Source organism: Harpegnathos saltator, unplaced genomic scaffold (assembly GCF_003227715.2).
Source record: "Harpegnathos saltator strain DR-91 unplaced genomic scaffold, Hsal_v8.6 scaffold657, whole genome shotgun sequence".
Lineage (NCBI taxonomy): Eukaryota > Metazoa > Arthropoda > Insecta > Hymenoptera > Formicidae > Harpegnathos > Harpegnathos saltator.
This window is the reverse complement of record NW_020230490.1, coordinates 237,526-259,829: the sequence shown is the minus strand read 5'-3', so window position 1 is coordinate 259,829 and position 22,304 is coordinate 237,526. Positions and strand designations below refer to the sequence as shown.

Sequence of the window (22,304 nt, the reverse complement as noted above, 5' to 3'; positions counted from 1 at the left end):
TAACATCGCGTAACATCATCGACGTCTGTCCATCAAGGGAACTGAAAAAGTTAGTAATTAAGGATTTCGCAATAACAAAAGAACGCAAATGTTCTTATAATCTTTTTTTTTTTATATAAGAAATACAACATTCATTTTATTCTGCGATTCCTAATCAATAATTCCCTAACAATTTCGAAAGGAGCTCGATAATTAATCTTATAACGGTGCCTGTACGTGTCTCGCCAATATTGTCCCGTTCGATGTGTTTATAAAGTAATGTCTGTTCAACTGTAAACTTTATTTCGTTAAATCTCAAGAGAAAAGAAATTACACATGTTTAACATCACATTTCGAATGATTAATATTAAAATGATATTTAATGACCATTACTATTAATTAAGAATTAGTTACAATTATTAATACTAGTAGTGTACAACCATATATCTTTTTTTTTCCTTTTACGGGGGAAGGATAGCGTTTGTATTGTGAAATTTTTTAGGCTCAACATCTCCACTAATTTTTGTTCTCTCTCTCTCTCTCTCTCTCTCTCTCTCGCTCGCTCGCTCGCGCTCTCTCATTGTCACTTTCTCCTTCTCTCATTCTCTTTCACTCGCACAGGCACTCATTCACTTATGCTTTTGTTGCTCTTTTTCGGTAATTAACCAGGCCACCGTTGCCGTTGCCACCGTTGTATCACTATTCAAACTATCGAACCGGTTAAAACATATCGCTGGTTTTTAAAGTGCAGTATATTACATTCTCTCCGTCCTATATTACTCCTTATGACAAACTAAAGTACCTAACTATTACACTTATGCGTGAATCTTATCCTTATCTTACTCATAAAAACTAATCCTCCTTATCCTTCCTTGTAGGGAATTATCGTTAAGCTCGGCGCTTCTTCCAAGATCCTCCACAACAAAATAAACCCTAGCTTCGGGTATCATTGAAACGTTATTCTCACGTAATTACACCATAATAATTAATTATACGTATATACATATTCGTGTATCTATATGTATATATCGAGTTAAACATTTTCCGTTAGATCTTGATTGAAGACCAAGCGTGTCGCCAGAATGTCACCGATTGGACTGCATGAACGCGCAATTATACAAGACCGAACTCTCGCAACGTACTCTGAACAGGCAGGACAACACATGTACGATAAACTGCTTAGTAATATACGACAACAGCGTTTCGCACGAACTTGTGCGAATCCGAGTCCTTACTAGTGAATTGCCTTCATAAGAACGTACCAGTGACAACTTATGCAAATCCGAATCCTTCGCTGCACTCGTGAATCGCCTTCAGCAGATTTGTTCGCAGTTTATCATACGTCTCGTATACTGGCAAATCCAGTTGATTGAAACTGCAATTTAATAAGTTTAGAAATATCGTCACGCACGCTCACAAGGAAATGAAGAAAGAAAAAAAAAAAGCATCTATTTCTATAGTTACCAAGTATGGGCAGAAGGAAGCCTATCGGTCGACCTGTCCTCTCTGTGGATCTGGAACTTCTGCACACCGTTCATGCCTTCTAACGCGGCGAAACCTTGCAACGGCACTTTGGACGTACCAGTAACAAATTGCAAGAACTTTGCACGGTCCGCTTGATCAAAACCGCGTAGTGCACGCCAGAACCATTGAATCTGCGCAAGGTGAAAGTGACAAAACAAACGTTAAGTCGACGAATCGTTCACGTGTAAAGTGTCGATTAAGATATAGTAATAAAAGAAATACAAAAGCGTACCTGTAGAGACGTAGCACTATACTTATGATACTCGGTGTTCGCTTTAAGATCCTCGATATCTACATTAGGCAAGCCGCTGATTAACAGTTCAAGTTCTTGTTCGTTAAATATAGAGATCAGTCGTTTGGGTATAATATCGTAAAAGCCTTCCAAGAATGCGTTCAATCTACGGGGAGGAGAGTATAACAAATATATAAGCACAATACGTAAAACGAGGCAAGTTATCGAAAGTGAACACTCTCGACATTAGAATCTTGAATTCACTTACTGTTTCCGAATTGCTCCAGTCATCTTCATTTGACACACCAGTCTAATATATTCGAGTTTCGTCTCTTCCGTAACAACTATATTATGTCCATTTGGTATTAAATCTCGTACGTCGTTGACACCGAATTCATTGACCTGAGAGCAAATAAGAAAGTATCTTTAGGGATATCTCAATGTGAAATGTGTACAAATCAAGTTATACTGAGAAATAATTGTCACGTTACCTCGGTGGAGAATGTTAGTTCGTATCCCAAGTCAGAAATGTTATGCTCCGTAAGATAGACGAGTCCTTTGTAAAAACTATAATCTTCGCTTTCCATGTCTGTATGTTTCACGAGTATGCCGAGTATATGTTTGTAAAAACTACGCGTGAAGTAGCATTCTAATAATTTGTTATCATAAATAGCTTTAGCTGTAACAAGTGGAGCAAGTTGTTAAAGCCATTCTTTTATACAAACGTTGCGTTGCAAATTGCACCGAGAACTTACCGATTACTCGACCTACGAACTTATAATAGCACAAATGATTAGGATTACAGTGCGAAGAGGAGTTAATCATGTACGTCACTCGATCACCAGGGCTGACCGTGAACAGAGCGTACATAGGGTTGAAAATTTCCCTCGAAATGATCACGTACCACTCTCTCAACAATCCTCCCGCATCTTGACCTTCCTCGCCTTTCATTTGAACGGAAGAATAAATATTTTATTTAATATTTGCCGATGTTTGTGTGTTGGCTCGTGCAATGCAGTTTATGCAGAGCGTCGGAATAAACAAAAGTGTGTACCTTCAAAGACGATGTAGAAACGATTTTTCCATTCGTCAGCGTTCCTTCGATGAAGTTCCCTAAAGGAATCTTCGAAAACATGACTCCTACGAACGTGAACCGCCAATTCCTCCCTGCGGATACCCTCATCCATTCGCTCGAGTTCTGTTCTGAAATAACGTCTCTTCACGTCGAAATCTAATACCCTGGTGTGATCCACCAATACGGAGAATGGACCATCTGCCAAGTGTGTAGTTGTTTGTCGTAGGATTTGATTCAGTACAGTCCTGTGCGTTTCTGAAAGTGGGGTATATATACATAATGTTAGATCATTAATATATACTTAAGCAGCACAAACGCATAAGTTTTGCTTATTGCTACAATCAAAACACATACCGGCAAATTTGAGGAACTTCAACTGATCCGGAGGCAACGTCTTCTGTGGTGCAGGGGTTATATCCCAGGATGTGCTATTGGTGGCTTCCGTTTGTGAAGTACCTTCATTGTCTGAATATATCGGTGATACTGGCGCCAACTCTGGTACAACTTCTCGAGTCTCGCTATTCGTATTAAGGTGGCGATCGCGAGATGTACTCGACGAGGAGTGTACCAGGAAAAACGCTTCTACAGCGGGCTGCAATGTCGGATACATAGACATGCGCATGGAATATATGCAGAAAAAGATTCGCAAATAAACGCAATAAACGAATATATATAATGATACAATGTGACGATAAAGTTCTTTTTTTTTTTTTTTTCGAGAAATCAACATCATGTTTTACCTGTAAAACAAGGACGGCATGGTGATCGGGCGTGTACTCCAACTCGAGCAAGCAAGCACTAAGTGTTTCCCATAAATTGTCTAATACTAAACTCTCACTTAAAAGAGGAAGTGCGGCTTTCTCCTCATCTATAAATAACGAACAACGAATTTAATTATATACAATAGTAACAACAAGATTTTTAACTTACCATTACGAGAAGACGTCTTCGAATTGTCAAGATTTGAAGAATTCGCTTGCGTTGTATCCATAGGAATGTCAACATCCGCAACATTCTCGGCGGCTATATAGAAAAATATAAATTTCCGATATAAATGACTGATTTCAGATAAGTGATGCAGAAAAGAAATAGAAACGTTAATCACCACCTGTTTCTGGTGCATTACTCGTTGTGCCTGTGTCCATAGCTGTTTCTGATGCTTGGTTGGCTTGAAAAGGAAAAGAAGTTTTAATTAATTTATTTAATTTGTAGCATATTTAATATAAAAAAAAAATGGAGAAATTTAACAGATTCGAACACGCAACACTAAGCTATAAGGATTTCGTTTCTATGTAATACCTGTTTTCTTTGTGTTTGCTAAACGTACAGCTTCTCTAATTTGCACAATGACTTTAAGTATTCTCAAGAAGAATGCCTGACTAGACGTTTTGCTAACAAGAGCGGCCATTGATGGCAATTGAAGGTCACTTCCGGCTTTAACTTTGCTTGGCGCAGTGACAACTACGTTCTCGTTGGTGAATCTAGAAAAGAACCTTTCGTGAGTAAACATACAGACGTATGTATATTCGACGTGCTTTTTTTACATTTGAACGTAAGATATTGCGCGAGTAAAGCAAAAATGCTTTACCTATCTAACAGAATCCCTCGGCCACCGTTTCCACCGGTACTAGTAGATGGTTGGTCTTCCAAGGAATTCCTTCGACTTAATTCACGATTCAAAACTTTCAGCTCCATCATCAAATCATTGATATGTTCGCACACCATATTTGCCAGCTCCATTGCACCCTCCAGAAGTAACTTCAATATCTAATGAAAGAAAAAAATTGATGTCCATGTTACCTTTTGCTCAACGCTTTTATATCATACGAATTTACGTGATACAAGAATGTCGTACCAATTGTCTTGTAGGATCTGGACAATGAGACAGATTAAGTAACAATGCTGTCGCATCTTCCAAACCCTCCTCAGAACAACTCTTGCTAGTCAAAACCTGTACAGCAAGTTTCAAATGGCCTTCCGGTGCGGCGACGCTGTGTTCCTTATTGACTTCAGTTTTCTTGTTCTTCGTGCCTTCTTGCCGCCGATAAGGATTCACTTCCGTCAAGCCGATGGAGATTAAGGACAGAAGGCGCAGCAGTTTGTCCGTCAGTTGACTGCTTCGTTTAATCACGGACCAGTTGAGCATCGAGATGAGTTGACCAAACGCGGAAGCCTCGAACGTTGTTATTCCGTGTTCCGGTTCGTTTCCTAGATTCGTATTAGAGTGAGTCCGCGCGACCGACTTTCCTTTCTTGGACGCGCACGAATCTAGTTTCAGTAGCATGTCCCAGAAGTCCGGAAGATCGCTCCTTCCTATCTTTGACGTCGACTTGCCCTTCGCACCGCCCTCCTCTTTGCTAGCATTTACGTCTTTCTCCTTATTACTATCTTTATCATCTGACTCTTTAGATTTTATTGGCACAAAGTATCCAGGGAAACTCTTAGCTAGTGATATCAACAATTCTAAGGTATGCCTGTGATTTAACAGAACAAAACATAAAATTGTATATTTCAACGTTTATCTGTATTCAGCAAGCTCAAATAAAGCTTTTCAAGTTAACACACTAACCTGCAAACTGTAGGCGCTGCCTGTGGGTGAATAGCGATAATATTACCCTGCCGCTCAGACTTCTTACCAGCGTGACGTATTATATGAAACACATTAGCTCTGCAGCCGAGTGCAGCGTCGATACTGATATTCAGCCACGATTGCGTGTTGTTTCTTTGGTCAAATATCTTTGGAGAACTGTAACGCGATTTGTTAATACTTATTTATCGTTGCAAAGAACATATCGCATTTGAGAAACAAAACAAAAAGCGGGCACATCTATCTTACCATAGATCCATGGAAGGTAATAGCCCTTTTCTCTTAAATTTTCCGCTAAGATCTGCTATAATATCTTTGTTTTCGTCATTACTTCTTTCCATGATATTCAACAGAGCTTTTACTACCCATTCTCTCGTACTGCCATGATAACAGAGGTTTCTGATTACTCTATGTAATCTGAGCGTATTAATTTTCGGCTCATCTACAAAGAGTAATACTAGCAAACATGCCATTGACTCGTGATCGAGTAACTGTCGCCCTCTCAAACGTAGGCCAGCACCTTGGTGCGCTATGTTTGCATCGCCACGAGTATTCCAGGCGCTCCACTGAGACCTCTGCGGTACTGCATGAATAGCGTAACGTGTACCACCACCTCGAGCTGTCGAGACAAATGTTTCGACTTTTGCATAACGTTTCAACGCGAAACCGTTTCATTCATATATTAATACTGATGGTAACGTGTATATTTTGGACTTTGGCAACACAGTACGTCGTCTATCGGACATATATATTGCCAAAAATCTTTATTTAAAATTTATTAAAGTACTTATTGCAAGCTGAAATTGTTCTCTTTTTTTTTTCTTTTTCGTGCATAATTTTGAACTATAACAGTGCGCCCGCTTGAAAGACGCTTGGTGTTACTGTCAGAATTAACGTATTATCATACCCTTGTATCTGATGCGATATAAACGACGCACGAAGACTCACCTCTACCGGAATTCCGCAAGATGCTAGAAAGAGCAGTGTTGCCTTGACTAACATGGTTAAGAAATCTTTCTTGCATCATATGTCTGTTACGTGCTTCCCACTCTCTTCTCAAATTTTGCGCTTCTTGAGCTAATTCTGGCGGTAAGACGGATATTTGAGATTCTTCCATATCTGTCAAAATCTGTAGAAACAAATATAACGTTGGGATTAGCAATCGAATGTCATTATGGAAATCAAGGGAAATAAATTTCATTGACGAACTGTACTAACAGCTTGTCGAAGGGAAGGTTGTAAATTTTGGAAGAATGCTGCAGCGTCCACAGGATCCTCTGGATTCGCCGAAGCAGCTGCATGTCGTTGTTGCTCCATGCGTTGCTGCGCTAAGACTTCCTCCTGAATAGCGGGCGGCAAAGCGGCTAGAAATTCGGGATTTACTTCAACCGGTCCAGTGAGTTCCTCGACTACAGCGGCACGTTGTCTGATGCGCTGAAGCCTGTCAACATATCGTTTTAATTTTAATACTAAGACATTGACACGAAATTGCCAGCCAGTCTCAAGTAGAATTAAAGATCTTTACCTGAGTTGCTCGGCAATGACTTCGTCACGCATATCTTCGGGTAAAGCAGCCAGAAATGATGGATCTACACCATCTGGCAGCTGTTGCTCCTGAGGTTGCCAATTGGGTGGCGGAGGTTGTTGTTGTTGTTGTTGTTGTTGCTGCTGTTGCTGTTGTGATTGTTGTTGCTGCTGCTGCTGCTGTGGCTGTGACGGTTGTTGCTGTAGCTGTGATTGTTGCTGCTGCTGCTGCTGCTGCTGCGACGATTGTTGCGACTGCTCCGAGGTCTCCGTGTTGGAGGTAGTAGTGGTGGTAGTGGTGGTTTCGGACGTCGAGCACGTAGGGTCTTGACTGACAACGTTAGCACTGCAATGGATATTCGTGTTGATAATCTGCCTGCAGTCAAACTTGTGCTTTAAGCCTTTATCACTCACTTTCGTTCAACGCTAGACTGATTGTCGTCCGTCAAGAGTCTACGGATCCAATCGGCCGAATCACTACTTTCCCTCGACAGATCCTCACTCGTTTCCTGACCAAAATCTACTACAATCGGTGCAGCGGCGCGATTAGATGACTCGGTGGTATTTGTCGATTCTGCGCTACGTACAGGCTGCCCTGTTGAAATGAGATGCATCGTGTGTAATGGTTATACGATTTTGATATTCATGGGAATATAGACAAGTCGCGAGCAGCGTTGAAGCTGACAATATTCTAAAAAGAATCGAGATAGAATGATTGAAAGAGAAACGTAATTACAAGACAGATATGTTCACGCACAATAACCAATTCGAAACAATTCGAACGTTCTTCACCATGACCTCCTTTGTACTGACACACGCGTGCGTGCATGCACATATATATATATATATATATGCACATATGTATGTATATATTACTTAATCTGATAGTTGCTTCCGACGTACACGGTCCCAACACTGAATCGACGATACTCTCTGCGAGCTCTAAGGTAGGATTACGATTTGCTGTACGTGGGTCTCTGCTCTCGGACGAGGACGATTGGTCTTCTGGCGGCGGCGGCGGCGGCGGTCGTTCCTCGTCCTCTTGAACCGTTACTTCCATTTCACCTGTTACATCTAGTATGTAAAAGACATATAGAAACACGCCATGTATGTATTATCGAGAAAAAAATAAATAGAAAAAAATCGTGTGCTCTATTTCTTTCTTTTTCTCTCGAATATTGCGAATATACCGATTATGTCCTCTTCCGGTGTGCGTTCCTGCCTCGTTGTTTCTACGGTCGTCTCCTCGCCTGCTACGAGCGGAGTGGCGTCGGTTCTTTGTGACGTGGATGCGGATGATCGTTGTTCGTCCATCTGTATCAAACTGGACGAACCGGCTGAAATATTGAGAGAGCATAACTTGAAGAGCAGTGTGAACGAAAATTTAAATAAAAATACGTGCATAGAAAATGCATTTACATTCTGTAGTATTTAAACGTTCCTTCTCGTCTTTGCTGTCCTTCTCATTATCCTTTTCAGATCCATGTTGTTTCTTACGCTTTTCTTTACGCTCAGCGAGCTCGGCGTTCCTGTATTTCTCCAATCCAGGTATCAACTTATGGACGACACCTTTTCAACGAAAATTGAATCAGTAAAATCAGTAAAATTATACGAACGCACAACGTAAAAATCGCGCATCTCGTTCTTACCAACGCAACAGTCTGGTTGAGAGTCCCCGTCTAATTGCTTGCTCTCTTCGATCCACCAATGCAACGCGGTTGGTATATTATTCAAAGTCGCGGCAAGGCTTGGTCCAAAGAGATATCCGGATTGATCCTAACAATCACAATTTTTAATTTTAGAGAAAATATTTTTTTTGTAAACAGTTGTTTTGTAAACAGCTGTCATACACACATGGCGATGCACATATTATATATACGTACGACATAATCGATTTGTTCCTCCTCTTGATTAGTAAATATTCCTAGTCCGTTATCCATGACGACAACCCGCGTGTCTCTGAAGCTCGATGCCAACACTTGACTAGCGGACAAAGGAAGAGTCTGCGCGGCTGGACCCAAGAGCCTAAATCATATTAAAGAAAAGAAGGTACAGTTAGATGTATCGCAAGTTAAAGTAAATACATTTAACATTTTTATACATTACTACTATTAAGTATTATACATACTATTAAGTATTCAAAATATATCAACGTACCTTTGCAATATTACAGGAGGATTCGGGCTGCGCGGATTAGACAACTGGAGATATTGATATCGTCTCTGTCGTAGAGCACGTTGAGATCTGTTGCTTGCGGTGTCCAAACTTCCTTGCGATATCAATAGCGGATGAGTACTGATACCTGCGCACACGAAGAGACATGATTGTTCATACAAGAACGTGTGTACGATCACACAAGAATGAAATTTCTTGAGAAAACTAATATACGTAACACTACTCTGTTTCGTTCTCTTACCGTTGTTCTCGGAAACAGTGGGAGGTTCTTCAAACAGACCCAATGGTAACGGGAATGTGGTGTTCCATGTGGGAAGACTCGGCCTCGTAGTAACCGGCGTAGACGTATTCGCGATATCCTGATTTTCGATATTGTGCTGTATCATAACAACATTGCCACCATCACGTTCATTAGACGGGAACATACGAAACACGCCACCTTCCCCGGCGTCCTCGTAAAATTCTATTCCATCCTCTTCATAATTGGACGAACCTTCCTCTTCCTCCTCTTCCTCCTCTTCGTTCTCCTCACCTGCGATAATAATATAAATGGGATTAAAAGATATACGATCTTTCTACTTCGGCTGGCATTGTGGTGTATCAGGCTGCTTTATCTACCATCGTCTTCCTCTTCCTCCTCCTCGTCCTCGTCGTCCTGCACTTCGTCCTCATTATCATCAGATGGATTGCTATCGGAGTCTGAATCGGAGCTCATTAAGTCCTCCTAAAAAAAGAGAGACTCATTCAAAGTGAATTCAGAAATTAAGATAGGAAGGAAGCAGCAATTATAAAGAAAAAAAAAAAAAAATGAGAAAAAGCGACGTTACTCTTACTGTAGTATCTCGAGTGGGATCAAAATCGCCCTCTGCATCACGCATGGCAAGGCTCTCGTCGTCAATGTCCATTGGCCTATGAGGGCGGGAAGATGGTTCTTCCGCCACGGCTGAGCCGTCCCTGGAAAACATTACACTACTTGATTATAAGTACTGCAGCCTTCATCGATCTAAGGGCCTATCAAATAAATGAAAGATTCGCAGAACGCGTGCAACACATAAGGCAAAAGAATTCTCACTTAGAAAAAGAACTCAGAAAAAGAAAGGCATTTCGTGTTTAAATCATCATGAAAAAGTCCGCACGTAGAAACACTCAGTTGATAAATCGTATAATCCAAAACAAAAGATTCGGTTTTAGGCAAACACACACATGTTACAAAAGAAAATCGCATAAGATGCAACCTGTGCGCGCCAGTAGTGTTTCATTTCTAAAATTAAATGAAAGAGTACATCAATATATTCAATTTACTAATGTTTCATTTCTATTAAATCAATTTACTAATGTTTCATTTCTATTAAATGAAAGAGTACATCAATATATTCAATTTACTAATATCATTCGCCATATAGAAATTACTGTTAGTTACGGCTACAGGCACAGGCTTGATCAAACTCAAAGAGAGGCTCTATGGAATTGCATGACGTTCGTCGGAATCTGATTATTTTCATTAATTTGGGTGTCGCGTTACCTCTCGAGAAGTTGGTCCATAATGTCTTCCAAGGCCGCCTCGTCGCCTTCCTCGTGCACTTGACCCTCGGAAGCCGGCTCCAAACTTTCCGCGGTCACGGAAATGTCGTGCTCGGTATTTTCCGCGTCCTCGTTGGCCTCTTCGCCCACGGCGTGCGTAGCTTCGGAGGTCGTCGTGCCGGTCTGTTCTCCGATCGGTTCTTCCTGGACTGTCCTGTTCTTCGGTTTGGTAAATTTGTTGTTAACCGCTCCTGGCATCGGTTGATTGATGATGCGCGATAAAGTTTCCAACGGCTTTAAGGCAGCGTTGATCGTGGCGGCCATGTTTGGGCTGGAGAGATCGAGACTATGTGGAATCTTGGCCAAGTCAGTGATGATACCTTTCCTCAGCATTATCCGGACAATATAATTGACATTATTGTACTGGTGGGCTTTCAGAGATGCCCTTAGCTGAGTATGCGACGTGGGTGGGCAACTGTCGATCATAGTGGAGATCAAGCCGATCAGCAGCTGTAATTGCGCGTGCTTCTCGGAGCTCTCGGGAAGCGCGAGTGTCCTCGTCAAGGCTGCCTTCACCTCAGTCACCAGAGTCGTTTGCACATCCGGCGAATGATTGCACGACGCGATAGCGGCGATCAACATTCGTGCCATACCGCTGCAAGTTCGATCGCTAGAGTTCTCTGGTAACATGGGTAAAAGCTTGTCAAGCAAGAACGCCAAGGCTGTTGTATCCTCGGCCACCATTTCGCTCTGCCCTGCTCGATACGTATGTTCAGTGATAAGACTAGCCACTGCGCCGTAAGACCTAACAGCTTCCGCCAATATCTTCAATATTGCAGACTTCGTCAGCACGGGCTTCTTCGCTTCCTCCGGCTCGACCTTGCTACTACTACCGATGTCGGTGTATATCTTCAAGGGAATAATTTGTGACACTTGATCGTCGTCGTCCAGAGGATCGTTGGTAGTCGTTGTGTTGTTTCGCAGCACGTCTCGCCGTGAGGATGTCGACGACGTCGCGTTGCCTATCGCCGAGGAGGATGTCGAATGCGATGACTTCTTCTCGGGGCTCGTAGGGGTTATCGTTCCGTCGTCCGACGAGATGGGCATCGGTTTGATTAACGCATTCAATAGGTCACGGATAACACCCACAGATACTTCTTCCACCATCGGCAATGCTGGAGAGTGACTAGGAGGTAAGGCCTTGACGACCAGTCTATTGTCGACGTCATCTTCTGAAAAACGGCGAAGATACAATCGGGATTTCATCGGGCTTGATCGATCTCGGTAGCCTGTAGAAAATCCGAATAAACGCGAAACTCACTTTTCAAGACGCTTATGTCGACTCTGAGGATATTTTCGCACACTTCTTTGTACACTTCCGGGTTACGGCAAACAGCGCTACTGATCTGGCGAGTCATGAAGAGTATCTCTTTGTACGCGGGGGGTATGTTGATCTGCGTACGGGTGCGAATAACCTGGAACAAGGAAGATATAAACGATACATCGTTACGCGCGTCGTTAACATTAACATGGCGTGCGCGCAATTGTGCGAGCAAATACCTTCTCCATGGCGAGACGAAGCGTACGCGGCTCCTCCAGAGTATGCCGTATCAACAAAGTACTGAGATTTATGCAGCCAGTGAAGCTGCTCATATGCGTCATCTCGAGAAGCAACTTTACACCACCTTCGCGCGCGAATACCTCCGCATTTTTGTAATCTCTCGTTAGACGCAAACACACTTTCATCAAAGCGTGTAAAGCGTCTCGATCGACGGGGATTGCCAACAACTTCACACACGCACTGTAACAACGTTCATAAAGTAAGACTACAATTTATTTCATCGTGCCCGGCAACGTGCACGTGTTTTACAACTCTATAGGCTCTCTCTCTCTCTCTCTATAAGCTCAAGTTGACCAAAGTCATTCCGCTCTACGCTCTACGCTCTACGAAGTATGATTTTCTAATCACGCGTAACAGAGATCTCTCTTACCGTACGATACTCGGCGCTATGCTAGGATCCAATCCTTGCACCACTGTGTTCCGTTTTTCCTCTATCGGGCTCTCATCGGTGTCCATGTTGGAGTCGGAGCCTGAGCCACCGTCCTCGTTGTTTCCAGTGTTCAGTTTGAAGCACATCGTGATAGGACGTCTGTTGTCAGTATCCTCATTTACCTGCGTCATGCAGGAGAAAGTGATGAGATAACGACGCCGACTACACGAAATCCGCACACTCGACTCGCCAGCCCAATACGCGTCGTTGATGATGCGATTGTTCATCGGTGAATAGAGAGTCCATTTGCCGGTACTCAAGTCAAACCATTTCCACGCTCTGGTTGTGACCTTGTGCATCAATTGCTTCCGCTTCGTCAGTATGGCCACTTTTTCTAGACGGTCTATCAGCAGTAACAACGGTGCCAACCACTTGGGCGTCTTTACGCCGCTCGTCGTTGCACCACTATCCTTGTTGTCCTTTGCGAGTCTGTTCTTGGTCGCGGTTAGAGGACCCTCGCTTACAACCAACAATCGCACAAGTTTATCCAGTATCGCGCACTCCTCCACTATCTGCGCACACGGCACTCGCATCTCCTGGAACGTGCCCTCGAAGAAGAGGGTGTAAAGGTAGATCCGACCAGCTACTTTGTTGGCCTCCTCACATTCCACCAGTCGTGTACCGGCGTTTTCGTCTTGACCCTCGGCGATCTGGATCAGATGATCCACTAGAATGCCGATTTCGCGTATCAGTTGCCGCAGCATGCTATCCCGCCACTCGTCACCGTTACGCTTCGTGATGGTCACCAGGAGATCGCAAATTCGATACACCGTGTCCGGCATGAGGTCCAACAGATGTAAACACTGTTCCAGGGCGCTGTGCGTAAACTCGTCTATATTCTCCGTTATGGTGGTCTCACGACCGAACTCTTCGATTCCCACGCCGATTTTGTGCGCGTCCGGTGAGTCCAACGAAACTGCTATCGCATGCATGAGATCGTCGTCTGTTTCTACATCCATTACCTGTCCACCAACGTCGTTCAGTGCAGCATCAGGCCTACGAAGGGTTGCAGGGTTTGTCAGGAGATAATCCGTCGCCTGTTCGACCGTCAATGTATGCATCAATGCTTCTATACAGTGTGCTCTGCTGAAGCCCATATCCATCAGTTGTCTGAGGTACTCTGGATTTACATCTGCCTCCGGCTCATCTCTACGGTCGGAAGTGCCGCTTCTAGCGATACCGCTCGTTCCGCCGCTGCCACTCGCTACTGCACCCTCTACGTTCTCCTCCTTCTTCTCGGTGCGTTCCTTAATGATCTTCTCTCCTCGCAAGATATGTCGTAAAATAGACAAGATGGACTCGGTCATGCGAGCGCCGTAATTCTTCAGTGGTTTCTTGCCCCACATGAGCATCACCGCCTCAAAAGCCTTCTTGTGTATCTCAGTGAGATACTTGATCGGCTCAAAAGGAGGCTCTTTGAACATACCGCTACATTTGGCTGACACGACGTGAGGTGAATCCAGAATGGCTTTAGGATTAACCATTTTCTCGAGCAACATCAACCACGCGTCCAGAAATTCACCAGTACCATCGGGTAAATTTGGGTGTTCCAAACCCTCTGTTAACGCAAATTGACCACCGCCGGACAACGCCCAGTGGAAAGTTGCGAAGAACGAGCTTTGGCCGTCCGAAAGAACAAACTTGTGAAGCATCAGATGATAAGGATGTCTCTTTTCGTCGAACAGCATCGGCGAGGTAAATCCAACCGAGCAGATGAGAAAAGTCAACTTGAATTTCGGTATCGGCGACGGAGGTAATTTGTCCCACGACAAACCGCGTGTTAATAGACCATTCAAAGAGGAGGCAACGTTCCTCGCGGCCTGTGACGGAAGAGCGGGCGTCAATGGCATTTGCTGTCCTCTGCGTTGTCTAACTGGAGAACCCATACACAATTTGACAAGTAATCCAAATAGTTCTGCAAGTGCTCTGCCAAGTCGCGACGACGCTCCAAGAAGTGGCTTGATATATTTCAATTGATAATTATTTGGTGATGCTCTCCCGGTGCTCACGTTTGGCTTGTCGTCTACTTCCATCGGTACTGGTGGCGGATCTGTGCTGAGTGCCTCCATCGCTGTGGTCATTCCGTTGCTGCCCATATCCGCGGACGCTGTGCCGGACCATGTGGACGATTCACCTTCGGTTTTCAATTCTGGGGGCATCAACTTGTCCATATCTTCTTTCCCGAACTCGCATCCAGCTGGGATAATGTCTTCGCTACATAACGCGAGTAGCAACGTACTTTCCCAAACGAGGGACATGTACAGATCGGACAAACCATCAAGGACGGCTAGACCAACGTCGGAACCCCAGTGATTCATGGAGAGGTTTCGTATTTCGCTTTGGCTGGTGCGACAAACGTGAACAAACATTACCACGTAACCATGAGCAGCGTTCATTGCGTGCAAAAGAGGTGTCGCGGTATCGCTCGTGAACGCTGTTTCAAGATTCGGTGCTGACGCAAGTTCATGTAGCAGGACAGAGCCGCCGGGTGACTCCATATGACTATGAAGCGGCTTCAGTAAGGTCAGTACTTCGTTCAATTGGGACAAACCCGTCTTGAGAACTGCTGGCTCATGTGCAAGGTTCTGCCAAACATAAATGTTGTCATTCATGATACACAATTTACACACGTAAAAACGCTTCAACTTCAAAATAAAAAATATATATGAACTGAACGTACCAGAATACTTTTACACACTGATGCTACAGACTGAGCTGCTTGAGCGACAGGGTAATCCACAGGTAAATTAGGTAGACCCAAAATCGAGAGCAGCGGTACAAGTCCTTTTTGACCAACAAATTCTCTACAGTGGTCATCGGTCGAATTATTGCTAAGAATAGCATCCACAAATTTCATAACATTGTGAATGTATTCAACTAAAGCAATAGGAGTTTTTTCCCTTGGTTGAGGCGGAGGCCCAGGTTGTGCGGGCGACGGCGATGGTTGTTCCTCGCGTTGAGGATGCGAACTGGTGCTTGCTTCCTCTTCGTCTTCCTCTTCCTCGTCACTGCTACTACCACCACCGCCACCTCCGGCACCACCGGAGTCTCCTACTCCGACGCCCACTGACTGACCGGAGGATTGACGATTTCCGGTGGTGATATTCGATGGTGAATTGTCAGATTTACTAGCGGCACGCCAGCATATGTATCGAGGATCGCAGCCCAAAACGCATAATTCTTCAAGTAACTGGAAAAAGCAAACGCAGACGTATTTAGAAAGTAGATGTAAAGTTGAGGTGTATTGAGGAAGCGCACACTTGCTACTCGCCACAAATAATACCTTGATAATAGCCTGAATGGCGTCCACTTTTAAACTTGGTTGATGCCTCATCAGCTCATCCATTGCATTGCCTAAATTAGAAGCTGTATCACCTAGTGGATCGGCACTTCGTCGTCGACGCATTGCTGACAGATAAACCGGAGAAAGAAGTACTTTGAACAGTCGTTCGAATGGTCGACGCTTCACAAAAGATTCGAGACCGCGCTGATTTAAACATAATGCACTGAACACATTAGGTAGCGAGCCCAATACTTCTCTAGTGGCAGGAACCTGAAACATCAAGTTTCGACGAATTGTCAGATGATGTTGATGTACTCTTCTCGACAACGACAATTCAACACTCACTTCTTTTATGAGCAGAGCATGGAGTACTACGTCAGTCAAACCGTTGTCTTGTAGAGACGACAACAAGGAAGGTTCTTGGAAAACGTACACAGTCACGACATCAGTAGCGAGTAAGAATAACGATGGCCCGTAATATTCCGAATTACTTATGATGTGCTTCAAAGAGGACGGTAGCGTACCCTCCATGACATGTCGTATACTGTCAGAGAATGCCGGATCTTGAATTGCTTTTTTGAGGAAATTTAGCATTGACTTTAATAACGCTGCTCGTTGCGGCAAGCACGTCTTGCCCGTCTTAGCGGCAGAATAATCCGGTTGCTGTTCGCTTTTTTCATCCGTTTTAGAACTCATATTTTCATCTTCCGAGAATTCCATAGGATTAGAAGACTCCTCTCGCTCGTCGAATGTCTCGTGTACGCGTCGTGAAGTGGACGATTCTTCTTCCCTGTCCACTGATCTCTCTCGTGAAGTTTGCGGAGTGTCTTGATACAGCAACGGTTCTATCTCAAACGGTTGTTCTTTTCTACACACATTGACTTCCATGTCTAAACGGTTAATGAAGCTTGCCAAACCGCCATGTGTTTGAAAACCTTGCATATCTATATTGGTTATCAAATCAATGACGCGTACTGCTCTCGTCACAAACTGTAAATGAAAATGAAAAAAATGCGATGATCCGACGTTGTACATAGAATGAATATAAATCACAAGTTGCGTAAATGATTTCTTTCAGTCAGTTACAAAATGCGGAGAAATATTGAGGAAATACATTACCGAATCTGAATCAAGTATTACCGTAATGTGTTCCAGTTCACTGCCCGGCCAATTTATGACTTTCAAAAGACTCTCCATCATACCGCAACTAACAAGTGCTTCTCCACCTGCTTCATAACTAGCGAGATGATACAAGAAACTAAATAAGGCTGTCGCAAGGGGCAATGGAAAAGGCTGTCCGTCCGATTGCGGTGAGGTCAACGTCGTTATACATGTACGGACCAAAACCGGGAGGAATCCATGATATGAACTGGCTCCAGTGACATCTATTATCATATTTAAGCGCGAGCCTGGTTTCCTGAAAGTAAAGGTTGGCATCATATCACAGACGAAATAAATTTGTCACCGTCTGGATCAGAAGTATCTATACTCACTTGGGAAAATGTGGATTACGATCCAAATGTATGATACTTGTAAGGGTACGCAAGGCTGCAGCACGAATTTCAACGAGATGGGTGTGTGGGAGTTCTAATAATTCAACCAGTTCCTCAAGAAGTCCAGCATGAAGGAGACTATGTGCATTTTCCTGCAGCGCATTGCTATATACAAGCACGGATAATGCTTGAAGTCGCGCTTGCACGCATTGCAATCGTCTCCGGTAATCCGAAAAACTATGTGCCAGCCTTATATGTGTCAATAAAGCCATCTAAAAACATGTCTCGAGATTAAAAATACCATCCAGTATGTCATATCCAATGTTTTTTATCTCTTTCCAGTTATGCAGGAGAAAGAGTATCTAATGGATATTTTTACCTGTCGTTCCTGGGGTACGTTGTAGACTTTCAACAAGTCATTCATGATCTGTGCTGGGGTTTTTCCAAGTTTGTCAACAGCTTCTATATGTATATATGTTACAAGATTCGCTTGACCAACTTTTTTTGTACTAGGAAGCGATGTACCGGTTGTTGATGGTTCCGATACGGTCGGGTTTTCCGCATAAAACTCAAAATGTAGCGTGGTAGCACTTGTTGGAAATGGCTATAAAATTAACAATGATAACAATATTAAGTTACATCGCATTTAATAATATCATTTTGCATACAATTTTTTTTTTATTATTTTGTAGCATATATCAATCACTTACCTTTTCTGGATATTCCTTACAGCATTCTGCTAAGCCAAAACCATTTTCCTTGCCTCCCCAACTCTAAAGTAACCAATTTATTGTATAATCAATTAACGTATCTTTAAAATACAAGTTAACCTAAATTATCACTAACCTCGGCCAGATGATTAAGCCTGCTGAGCAAAGCTTGCCGTTTGTCACTATTTAGACGTGTAATAAAATTACTGCGTTTACTAAACATGTACAGGAGATTTAATACACCGAGAACTACATGCATGTCACAGCTTGATAACAAAGTAACCAAGTGTTCCATGCTGTTGTACAAATGCCGTGAGAATGAGTGCTCAATCAACAATGTTGTGAAGTGAAGAACCCAGAGAAGCAGTTCCTTTGCCTGTATTAAATTAATAATCATATAAATATATATATATATATATATATACACAATACACATTGAGTACATATACATATACATATGTATATATACACAATATTTTTTATACAATTGTGTATATAGTTTTAGACTATTATACAAAATAATATAGTACATATTTTCCCATCGGCTCTTATGCTAATGAATAAATTATTTATTAAACAAACCTCTCTATTTTGAGGAAGATCACATGCTAATTCCCATGGATTATCTGGACTCCTTGCTGCAGCCTCTTCTAAAATACTGTCACTGAGATCTAAGACATCGATCCAATGAAACAATTCACATTTCCCAAAGGTCCATGCATCTATTTGTTTGAGCTCCTCTAACAGCTCTGCATGAGAGCAGGAGCGTAGCTTGTTTATAAGTGTTTGACATTCTGTGGGCTAAACGTTTATTATATTATTATATCATTAAGAAAATAATCTAAAATATTAATCTAAATAAAATATAAATAAATTTAATCTCCCTCCCATCCTTAGTAACCTTTGTATAAATTAGTGACACTGGAACAGATATTATGCAAAACACTTACCACTTCAGAAGTGCATTTTTTCAGTCTGCTGCGATCAATTTTCATCTTGATGTATTAGTGTATTTTTTTCCAAATTTAATATCTAAAATACAAATACATTATTGCAATTAATATAAGTATGATTCAGTCATGTAATATTGCAGCCTAATAAATTATACTTTTACTGTATTCTATAAATATTGTATGATCCTAAATTATCATAAGTAAACAGTGATAAAAGTAGTACACACGTATAGACACATAATGAGTTATTCAGTTAGAATATCCTCAAATTCATCTATTGAAGTATACAAGAAGTATATAAATATAAGATGTTCTTGGATACAAATGCTGTTATGTACATTTATTTGATCCTTACAATAAAATAGAACATCTTATAGATTATTAGTTCTTGAAAGCAAACTTCTCTGTTTGTACATAACTAGACGAACTACAGGAAGATTTATATACTACAAATATACATTCTGAAACTATGTCTTTATATATCTAAAAAGCAACCAACAAAATAGCTTCAAATTATAATTAGAATCTATTTAATATTATTATTTGCAGTTAACAGATAGAACATCACAAAACAAATTATACATGTTTGATTTTATGACCTTAAACTTTCGTGACTTTCTTATAATATTGTGTACATACTAAATACAGAAGGGCAGAATCAATAAACAAAAGCAAGCTAGGACAGGATCAAAAATACAGGATCAAATAAATTGAATTATATAGCTGGTAACAAACAACCACATTATATGTACCATTCTTGTACAAACTCTTGTACAATTTTGTCTCTAAAATGCGAATGTGTAAGCCAACATTACGAAATCAGTTGTAATATAAAACTTGGGAAAACTTTCTTAACTCTGTAACACTGTTCTTACTTAAACAATAAACCAAGCTCATGACTTTCTCTCCCCCTCTTCCCCCCTCTCTCGCTCACTCTCTTTCTCTCTCTCCTTGTCTCTTCTATTAAAGTCACTCCTCGCTTAAACGCTCCTATTTCTCGCGACGCTTACACTGCGGAAAAAACGCGCAACGCGAAGGACGAGGTGACGCGTAGATTCGGCAGATCGAAATCACGCTTAATCTGCACAGTCATCAGCGAGGATGCGCCTAACCTATGCGAAGCAAACGGTAAAGTAACAACAGAGCCTCGGCGGCAGTCGCTCGCACTGCTACATCTCGTTCGTGCCCTCGTAAATAAGCGCTGAAGGTGAGAAGAGGCGTGCGCCGTTTCGAACAGTTAAACGGAAGAGGGTTTCTCTCGCGCGAATCGAGAGAGAGACAGAAAAAAACGTCGTCTCGCGCGCGCTCGCGTACATGGCGAGAGAGAGAGAGAGAGAGAGAGAAGATAGATAGAGAAAGGCGAGAACGAGAGAGAGAGAGAGAGAGAGAGAGGAAGAGGAAAGAGGGAGAGAGAGAGAGAGAGAGAAAGAGAACGAGATCGAGAACGGGAAGGAGAAAAAGAGGAAAAAGGGCGAACCAGCGACGTATCTCACCTGGCGACGAGCCGCCGTTCCTTCGTATCGCCAACTTTACTCTGTGATAACGCGGTGCTGCTTGCACTAGTCTCGTCGTACGTCCGCAAGTTTGCGTTGCCGATGCGCTTCTTCACGTCAAGAGCGTGGCGATGCGGCACGGGCATCGCGGTCGCGTCGAACCCGCGAGCCTGATAGTACTTGCTTCTCCTGTTGCTGTAGCTGTAGCTGCTGCTGCTGATGTTGCTGCTGTCGTTACTTCTGCCCTCGCTTCTAACGTCGCTGCTGCATCCACCGTCGTAGATCCTTGTCTCGTCAGCCAGCTTTTTGTCATTAACGACTCGCGCGGTCGCACGTTGATACGTCGCGCGACTCCGATCTACGACCCGACAAAGACGGCAGGAGGAACGAAACAGAGAAGGAGTAGGCGAGAACGATCGCCAGAGAGGGGGCCAGTGGTAGCAAGTCAAGGAGGCAGGGGGCAGGGGGAACCGGCGAGATCGGGGGTGCGCGTCGAACGAAGAAGGGCCGATAGCCGCGGCTCAGATCTCTCCGCGAGGCTCGCGGTCACGGCCGAGCCAAAACAAAACCGCGAACGAGCACGGCCTGCGAAGGCAGGCGGCCACCTCTTTTTTTCCTCTCTAGTACCGCGCGACGATGCCGATCACCGCCATTTTAGCGGGGCATTCCACACGACGGATCGTCTCCTCTTCTTTAACCTTGGCGCACGGACTGGTCCCCAAGAACCGACGTTTCTCTCTCTCTCTCTCCCCCTCGCTATCTGGCTCCTCTCTCTCTCTCTCTCCCTCTCTCTCTCTCTCTCTCTCTCTTCCTCTCTATCTCAATCTATCCGCTCGGATGCTCGCGCGATCACAATTTTTTCTCAGCGTGGCACGGTCACTCGGTGTGATCGCGATTGCTGTTGCACCGTTGCCGAAGAACACACGCACGCATGAGATTCACGCTCGTCGGAACGATGTATACGTCAATGCGTGTTATCACGCTGTCTCTCGCGTTCGTCGCGCGCGCGCGCACGCACCAACGCACGCACTCTCGTTCACTCGCTCGCTCGTGCCGTTAAACTCGTGCGCACCTCTTCACCAACGATGTTATTCACCTCACCTCACCTCTTCATCGTGAGCACACGAGTAGTCGCGTAGTCATTTGCATGCCGCCGTAACAGTCGATATGCGCGGTAATCGACAACCGCCCACAAAAAAAATGAGCTATGGAACACGACAAAACGCCTCTCTCGTCGCGTCGAACGATACAGAACAATCTTCGAGCTTGCGTGTCAACCTCTTCGAATGCGACCGCGACGATGCGCGCTACCGCGATGCTTCCGAATGGTTACCATTTACGTGCGAATACGACGAACCCGCCGTGTACGATTGCGAATCGGCCGTAAGGTCACCGACGAATCAGCGCTCACCTCCGCCACTAATGATGAGTTTGAATTGCGCGTGACACCTTACACGATTGGGACGCGTCACCATGTCTGTTGCGTCACGTAACATGTAGCCAATTAACTTGCAACATTTTATGAAAAGGATTACGCGCTGTATGAATAATCGCTCAAACTCGCCATATATGAAAAGAATGCGCTAACATTGGTCATTTTGCTTCGTTACACAAATAGAAGCAATTCTGAAAAAAAATTTAGCACATCGGAGGTATCGGATATTCAATCCGATATTTCACGGTAATGACATACTGATTGAATCT

The 22,304-nt window shown here is 43.3% G+C and overlaps 1 protein-coding gene across 7 annotated transcripts; it reads right to left on the bottom strand.

The window, feature by feature from the left end:
- Window positions 1-261: 261 nt before the first annotated feature.
- On the bottom strand, window positions 262-21,929 carry HUWE1 (HECT, UBA and WWE domain containing E3 ubiquitin protein ligase 1). 7 transcript variants are annotated; one of them, XM_011140518.3, is made up of 44 exons: window positions 20,601-21,929; window positions 19,105-19,186; window positions 18,737-18,955; window positions 18,291-18,530; window positions 18,155-18,217; window positions 17,824-18,048; window positions 17,445-17,716; window positions 17,092-17,368; window positions 16,297-16,941; window positions 15,952-16,221; window positions 15,349-15,858; window positions 12,609-15,253; window positions 12,178-12,418; window positions 11,939-12,092; window positions 10,619-11,849; window positions 9,930-10,065; window positions 9,715-9,820; window positions 9,338-9,628; window positions 9,079-9,223; window positions 8,805-8,946; window positions 8,571-8,697; window positions 8,341-8,490; window positions 8,112-8,258; window positions 7,798-7,995; window positions 7,336-7,516; window positions 6,923-7,267; window positions 6,616-6,838; window positions 6,346-6,526; window positions 5,647-6,016; window positions 5,380-5,556; window positions 4,666-5,284; window positions 4,399-4,577; window positions 4,110-4,291; window positions 3,919-3,978; window positions 3,741-3,833; window positions 3,551-3,678; window positions 3,165-3,402; window positions 2,790-3,065; window positions 2,491-2,679; window positions 2,227-2,414; window positions 2,004-2,137; window positions 1,736-1,901; window positions 1,444-1,634; window positions 262-1,354 (listed from the first exon to the last, which is right to left on the bottom strand). In XM_011140518.3, exons 2-44 carry the CDS (start codon window positions 19,147-19,149, stop codon window positions 1,252-1,254), a joined length of 12,702 nt encoding a protein of 4,233 aa, XP_011138820.2. In that variant the 5' UTR covers window positions 19,150-19,186; window positions 20,601-21,929; the 3' UTR covers window positions 262-1,251. The 7 variants fall into 7 exon arrangements, with proteins under 7 accessions (XP_011138820.2, XP_025160679.1, XP_025160677.1 ...); XM_025304894.1 differs by having other exon boundaries at window positions 5,647-5,980; XM_025304892.1 differs by having other exon boundaries at window positions 7,825-7,995.
- Between the last annotated feature and the right edge of the window lie 375 nt (window positions 21,930-22,304).